This window comes from Amphiura filiformis, chromosome 3 (genome assembly GCF_039555335.1).
Source record: "Amphiura filiformis chromosome 3, Afil_fr2py, whole genome shotgun sequence".
NCBI lineage: Eukaryota > Metazoa > Echinodermata > Ophiuroidea > Amphilepidida > Amphiuridae > Amphiura > Amphiura filiformis.
The window spans coordinates 11808235-11816428 of NC_092630.1; the positions used below are offsets into that span (position 1 = coordinate 11808235).

At 36.1% G+C, this 8194-nt stretch overlaps 1 protein-coding gene across 3 annotated transcripts in view; it reads left to right on the forward strand.

Annotated features, from left to right (window-relative positions):
* LOC140148032 (uncharacterized) overlaps positions 1-8194 on the forward strand; it is a 13168-nt gene continuing 4974 nt past the window's right edge. The window contains exons 1-4 of one of the 3 annotated variants that reach the window (XM_072169868.1): positions 88-104; positions 619-791; positions 4678-4899; positions 5860-6024. In XM_072169868.1, the coding sequence (XP_072025969.1) occupies positions 722-791; positions 4678-4899; positions 5860-6024 (457 nt within the window). In that variant the 5' untranslated portion in view covers positions 88-104; positions 619-721. Of the gene's footprint in view, positions 105-618; positions 792-3591; positions 3647-4677; positions 4900-5859; positions 6025-8194 lie in introns of those variants that run through there. The other 2 variants (XM_072169869.1, XM_072169870.1) reach the window with 2 other exon arrangements.

The following is an 8194-nucleotide window of genomic DNA, read 5'->3' on the forward strand; positions in this document are numbered from 1 at the left end:
TTCACATCCCGATATCAAACGTTGACATTATTGGTCTGTGTCATTGTTTATGAGGACAGAACCAAATATTGCCAAAATATCAAGTTGCTAACGTAACTGAAAAGGTAAGTGCATATTAAGTGACGTGATCAATGATTTTGGAGTTTAGGTGAAAAAGATTAAGTAATACAATTCCTTCTTATTGTTTTCAGCAGCGTAAATATAATCTAATTTCATGAACCATTATGTTTGGATTGGACTTTCCATATGAAAAGTTTTGTTGCAAAAGCCCTCATTCACATCCACTTTTGTATTTTTTGAGAAAAACAGATTTTTTAAACTGTGCATTTATTACTTGTCGATTTGATTCATTTTGGTTTTGAATAAAGTGTTGATGAATAGAAACTAAAAGAATAGGTTTGGTACAATTTTCAAGCCTTCCTATTTATTTTATTATTTATTTTATATCGCGCCTGCTGTGGATGTAAGGGCTTTTGCAACAACATGAATTTACCCCTTTTCTAGAAACCACCTTTGCAATCAAATTCGAGCCCATTTTTTGACTAATATTTCAAAAATCAAAAAGAAAAATTGAAATATCTCATTTTACTTTTTGCTCCACGATATCATTTTGTAGAGTTATGGGCGCTTGAGTGGCTTCAAGTCGGATTTTGAAAGTTGCACTTAGCTCCTATTCAAGTTCAGAGCATGCGACGACGAATCCAGGCAGTGATAAACAGTGATGGTTGGCACACCAAGTATTGAGATGCCAGCAGAAAGAGCTCATGATATTATAAGTCAGAGATACGAGCGTAAGTACAGGGTAGCAAGTATTGAAGTTGGAAGTCGAAGGAATAAAATAAAGTTAAGTTTATGGTTAAGTAAACAGAGCACATCGGTGTCATTTGCCTTGATTTTGTGTGTGTGTGTGTGAACACGACGAACGCATTTGGCTTGAATAGGATATTGTAGAGCAACAAAAGAGGTATCAAAATGCGCAGGAGAAAGCTGCGCTTTATATACATTAAATAAGTTTTTGCTAAATATTTCAGTTCCCGATATATCTAACCATTTATAATCGTTTCGATACTTTCTGGGTTGAGTTTAGTTGCCGTTAGATCAGGTCTGTAAAGGGCCAGTGCTGATTTGGACTGATTGGATCAGATCGTTTCATATAACCGAGCATAGGCCTACTGCAAATTGTGTGTTCCTGTAGTGTAGTATGTTCTTTGCATTTATTTTTTGATATATTTCATTACTTTTGGTTATTCCAAGGCCAAGCGCTCCCTTTTAAAGGGATTTTTATTATAATATCAAATAGACGGCACCTGTGTGCATTTTGTGCAACTTTGCAGTGTTTTTATTCGTTTTTAAATTAACTGTATTTACATTTTAATTGAAACCTACCCTTGCAAATAACTCAATACAATTTCTTTTCTGATTAACATTTTAAAACCAGATGTGTACTTTCATCGAGCTGTTGCTAGGTTCAAAATATGAAAACAAAGTTCGAGTCAGAATGCACTTTCAAAGCCTATAATGTATAATAATTGATGTAACTATTTAGTTATAGCAGAAAAAAGATGCTCCCAGTCACTTTACAAAATAATGAGAATGGTGGTCTATAACGAGCCGTTTGGTAAACATGATTATTATGTGCAATATTCTCAATCGTGTGATGTGACTTATCGTTTAAAATATTCTTAGAAACAAGAAGACGTTGTCCTTACGCCAAGAGGAAACTGAATATAAACGTAAGAAGAGGACAGTTTAAGTACGTGGTGCTGTGTAGTGGTATCTGAATTAACTTTTGTCTCGCTAAATTAGAGAAAGAATACTCCTACTCAGGCTGGCCGCCGGAGGCAAATCAACTACTGACCAGATCGTTAAACTCGTCAAAGACATCGCGCATGCCTTCCAGTACAAGCAGTACTTTGGCGCAGTGTTTGTATGTATACATGTGCTCAGCACTTGACATAAATCCATCAATTTATTATGGAAATAAATAAATGAATAAAATACCATAATTGACCCAACAACGAAATACATTAGTTTAACGGTTGACCGCAACCTCACCTTCTCTAACCATGCGAAGAACTTTGCTGCCAAGACCCAAGCCCGAGGGAACCTTCTCAAGAAACTTTCTGGCACTGGTTGGGGAGCATCTTTTATCACCATCTGAACAATAACTTAACTTTGTCACCACAAAGACTGGGGAAAAATTTGGTTTGGCAACAGGGGCAAGAGTTGCCTGTTCAAGAACTTAAAGGAACAGTTCTCGGATAGAAACCTGAGCAGCAAAAAGTGCTGGAACACGGTTAAGACTCTTTTCGGATGAAAGGACCAACATACCTATGATAAAAAAATGAAAACCAGATCTACACCACAAGAAAGGAGGACGCTGAAATACTATAGACAGAATTTTACAAAGAAATGCCAACTTGAGAATGCAGAATGCATATCACCAAATTCCAAGGACACTATAGTTTCCAAAGACAAAGACATCAGGAGGCTCTTGAGAAAATAATATTCACCAAAGATGTTGAACGTCCCTAAAGTTCGAATGGTTCTACAGACTGCTTGACTCAATGTCTTGACGTTGTATAATAAATTACTTTACTGAGTATTATAAGGACAAAATATTTGACATGGCTGATAGTCCGACATAGTTATTGATGGATGGCCAGACAGTGCAGATACATTTGTCGCAGTGGGCATTAGAGAGGGGGTGGTAGCCATACCTCTCCGAGTTCAAAGCACTCATTTTGATGATACATTTGTGACCTCACGTACACTTCTGTTAAACATGGGAGACATTGACTGACCAGGCAGATGAGGCAGATCAAACTGTTGGGCATTTTTACACACGGTATTGGTTCATATGTTAGTTTATTTTTGCATAACTGTTAAGCAAATTATTTGACCAACATAGGTGGGTAAATATTTTTCACTAATTGTTGGGCAATATTTGATAAAACTGTTGGGCAAAATAACTAATCTATAGTTCTGTGTACCAATTGTTGGACAAAATTTGATTAAACTGTTGGGCATTTTACACATTATTGGTTCATATGTTGGTTTATTTTTTGCATAACTATTAAGCAAAATATTTGCCACACATAGTTGGGCAAATGTTTTACAATAATTGTGAGGTTAGTTTTCTCTAAATTTATTATAAATACATACATTATTACAAGGTGTTACTTGCCTCATTTCATTCTGACCACTGTGTATGAAAAAATACTGAGCACAGCCATTCCGTCTGGAGGAGCGCCTAAGCGCCAAATAATCAGCAACTTTCAAATTAGAAGTTGATCAAACTGCTTCAAAGTGTGCATAGAAACAGATGATGAATTGCACAAATCTGAATTTTATATTGCAGAGGATTGAAATCAAAGGTGAAATCATTTTTCACCATAATTTACTGCAAAAAAATTCGTTATATGACGTTTAACAAAAATATGAGGGGTACAACAAAAATCACTTCGTACATTGTAGTATATGTTATAAAGCATACAAATGTTTTCTAAATCATTCTTAGGCATGCGCATACAGGATGATTAATTCACATCCCGATATCAAACGTTGACAGATTGGTTTGTGTCATTATTTATGAGGACAGAACCAAATATTGTCAAAAAATCAAGTTGGAAACGTACCTGAAAAGGTAAGTGCATGTTAAGGGACATGATCAATGATTTTGGAGTTTAGGTGAAAAAGATTAAGTAATACAATTCCTTCTTATTTGACTGTTTTCAGCAGCGTAAATATAATCTAATTTCACGAACCGTTATGTTTGGATTGGACTTTCTATATGACGCAAAAGCCCTTAGTAATATCCACCCTTTTGACTTTTTGAGATAAACAGCTTTTTGATTCGTTTTGGTTTTGAATAAAGTGTTAATCAATAGAAACTAAAAGAATAGGTTTGGTACAATTTCAAGCATTCCTATTTATTTTATTATTTATTTTATATCGCGACTGTTGTGGATGTAAGGGCTTTTGCAACAAAATGAATTTACCCCTTTTCTAGAAACCACCTTTGCAATCAAATTCGAGCCCATTTTTGCACTACTTTATGTAATTGACTACTATTTTCAAAATCAAAAAGAACAATTTTACTTTTTTAATTATGAATTTTTAATTAAATGGCATTTTTTGAGTATTTCTTTTGTTAATTAAAATGATTTCAGTGTATTCAGTGTAATGGAAGAAAATTTGTGTAATGATATCTGAGTGTTTTTGTATTGTAAAAGTGCAACTTTTAAATCTGGACCTCACTACAATAAATTGACCGATTTTATTGTTTTCTGGGCTATCGTATCAAATGAGGTGTCAAAATGCGCAGAAATAAATTCTGCTTCCAAAGAGTTTTACAGATTTTTAATACAATAGTTGTTTATGTTTATGTTTATGTTTATAGCCCCTTTTTGAATAATGACCATTATTTAAGGGGGGGGGGGGGATTAGTTACTTTTTTTGAGATGTTTATTTGACAAACGACTCATTGTACTTGATCGTCTCACATTACCAAGAAACCGTAAATGCTTTTGAACGGCGGAGAAGTTAATCTCTTCACCTGCGCAGGCTACTAATTTTCCCTATTTTTGTTTTTGAAAAACCAACTAATACTACTTAAAATGGTTGTTTTATATGAGTACGTAATCCGTAATTACACATGCATAAAATCTTCTACAGGTAATAACTTAGTCACGATGATGAAGAACTTGATTGTCATGGTTGTTGGTATTTTCACATTGGTTTGTACCTCTGCTAATCATTCGGAGAATGAGGACTGTATCGCTCTTTGTAATCAATGCGTTGAGGTATCCGATACATTAACCCACATGGCATGCACTAAGCATTGCGAGAAACTCAAGCAGAAGGATGATGGCAAACTTTCATGTCCGAATTTAACAGGTAAATGTTTGTATTATTGTAAACATTCTAGTATATTTCAATTTCAGGGATTCTTTACCAAAGGCGATTAAAAGTCACTTAAAAGTGAGGTATCAAAATACAGATAGCAAAATTCACCATCCATTGAATACTCCATTTGATAATTTAGGTTTAGTTTCGTTTAAATAATTGCCTTTGTTTTAAGTGTAGAATATGTAGAATATGGTCATATTATATATTATGGTTGCCAAAACTAAATAGTTTAGCAGACTATCACATGCATATATTATCATGACTGTATTTTCAAAATTGTACTTTTTGGTGGAGATAATAGCCAGGGAGCACGGTGGCCTAGTGGAAGGGGCTGTGAGTCTGTGACTCATAATCAGAAGTTTGCGGGTTCGAGCTCCGGCGACGCAATCGTGTTTTGCCCTTGAGTAAGGCACTTTATCACGATTACTCCCCTCCACCCAGGTGTATAAATGGGTACCGGCATTCTTAAATGCTAGGAAGGTAACATACTTGCTATGGAGGAGGTGTAGCGACCCCCCTATAGCAACATTACATGGAGGAGTCTGGCCCAATCGCCAATGAAAGAGAGATAGGCACTTCGATCACTGCTTATACAGGATCGTCTCCTTTACCTTTATGATATAGCGTTTCATTTTATGCGGCCGATCTTACACACCTTTCAATGGACAATCTGCGGGTATAAAATTCAATTTTCATCACCTTACTGAGAGGAGAGATTGCCTATTTAGCCAGTATTAAGGGGTCGGTCACCCACCTTTGCACAGTATGTTTTAAATCTTATGGCAAATTATTAAAAATTGATCAACTTTATAAATCTAATGATAAGTTTTTGTAGCTGGGGTGAAAAGCAGTCCATCATATAAAACTTTTGACTTCTTACTGAAGATATACATTTTTCCCTAAAAGGGTAAATTTGGACCTTCAATTTTCATAAGACGTTCTTTTCAGCACCAAACAAAGGATCTTCTTCCCTTGAAGACGAGATAGAAGCATTTAATGCAAGAGTATCAGAATTGTGCGAAAGCGGTGATTATTCTACCATGGTTGAAGAGTTGTACACTGATGATTGTGTGGATGTATTTAATGGTCAAGCACCTGGATTTGGTAAAGAAGGTAAACATTTGAATTTTTAATGGGGTTAGGGTTAGGCACAGCGTCAATTTTGGTCCTACCGGTGCCCCCAACGCACTGAAGGGTCTATTGTTCTATTGTTTCCGATTTGAGCGCTGACATATTGGAAAATGTTGCCAATCAATATTCATGAAGTCGTGCGATCAACACCTACAGCTGTTCAATTGGGCGACTTTATTGTCAGGTGCTTTTATTAATACATTGGGCGTATCGAGCTGCATCGGTTGATCCGCAATTATATTTAATATATTATTATAGGCCTACAAGTATGATTTGCTTTGCTTTTTGATTGATTCAGAAATAGTATGGCTATATGCTTCAGCAAATATATCACATTTGAGGTCCAGGGTAGACTCCTATAATATACGCGATGCTCATGTAAAATACTATGTTAGGCCTATACATAATAAAACACGATGTGGACCGCGGCTAATGTCTTTAAAAATACTACAGTAGGAGTGATATCATAATTACTTCAAATCCTTATATGTAGACCTATTGGCAAACAATGTAGACAACTTACTTGTGTAGATTCTTATATCCGCCATACAGAGCGCACACTTTGCCTATGCTGCAGAACTGTCCGTAGCGAAATGGTAGAGCAAAGCGTGTTCACTGAGTATAATCAAATGAGCGCCCAAACCAATTTGGGCGCTGCAATAGGTTTTTATTGTAGGTGAACCTCTGTTGTGTGTGCATGCGACAACTCACGCACACCCTTGGGATGGACTAGTACAAAAGGTACCTCTCGTACGTATAGGCGCTTTTACGTGACTTTCGTTTCATCACTTATTGACAGTAGCCTGCCTATTATAGCGTTAATACGCTGGTCAGGTCAGTTACCGATTTAGTGGCCGAAGCCCTTTATCTCGAACAAAAGGTACCTCTCGATGAATAGCGTGTCGGGAACTCCAATTTGCACAAAGGAACAATAAGCGTTACATAATCTATTTCTTCTCCTTCCTATATAAACTCCCTGGGTGCCCCGATAGATACCGATGGTCTGAACATTTTTGCATAGTGTCTTTTTATTAAACTGAAAAACGATAATAACTACGCTTGATAGAATATGATACATCATCAGGGTATGATAGAAGGAGTCATCGGTATCTAACCGGATATTATAGTGTTATAGGACCAAATCAATACCTTATGGTATAGTAGTTCTTCTTGATTTTTCACAAAATATTTGTAAGATTTCTATTATGTTTTCAAGCTTTGTAAAGCGCTGTGATACTGGGCTTCATATAAGTAGCGCAGTTCTGTATATACCGGGTGTCCCAAAAGTAACTTAACATTGTGAATTTGCCATAACTTGCGTTGGGTTAATAGTGTTGTTACAAAAGTTGCACAGTATGTAGACAATTCTTTTAGAAATGTTATGATACCAAACATGCCTATGTGCTCATGACCCTTTGGCATAAAACTAACGGATATCTACCGTACGGTAAAACCCACTTTTATAAACGCAAAATAAGTCTCGTCATTTCAGGCGTGATAACACGATATAACGTATCCCGTTTTAAAATCTGTTATGTTTAATTTTGCTGTGTTTGTTTGATTGTTTGTTTGTTTGTTTTCAATGCGTAATCTTCATTTTCTGTTTTATCTGGATTTTATATGGAAACTGCTTAAGATCTTTTCTAAGGATTCGATGAACAGTTGTACGCGGTACGTTGTTCTCCATTGAAAGTCGACGTACTAGCTCGTACTGATCGTCTTGGGCTTTTCGCCACCGCTCTTCGTATGACATCGATGTTTGTAGCCGATCTTTCTGTTCTTCCACGTCCTGCCTGAGGTAGATCATGAATAGATCCAGTTGATAGGAATTTCTGCACTAGTTATGGGTGCATAATTTACATTAATGTTCCTTAAACTTTGCTTGGGTGAGTTTGTCCGACTTTGTCTCGGCAAAGAACCATACGATCTGAATCCGTTGATCTATAGGAAATTCATCTTCACTTAAACTGTTTTAAAGTAAAGTTTAATATTGTCAATATATCCTAATTATAATCTAAAACGGCATTCACGCTTACGCTAGGACATGTAATCCATGAATGTTCATACCTAAATGTAGCGTGTGCAGTGAGTTACCCAACTCTATTGTTCAAGGAAGCACATCATTTATGTGCTTGAACAAATAACATATGAG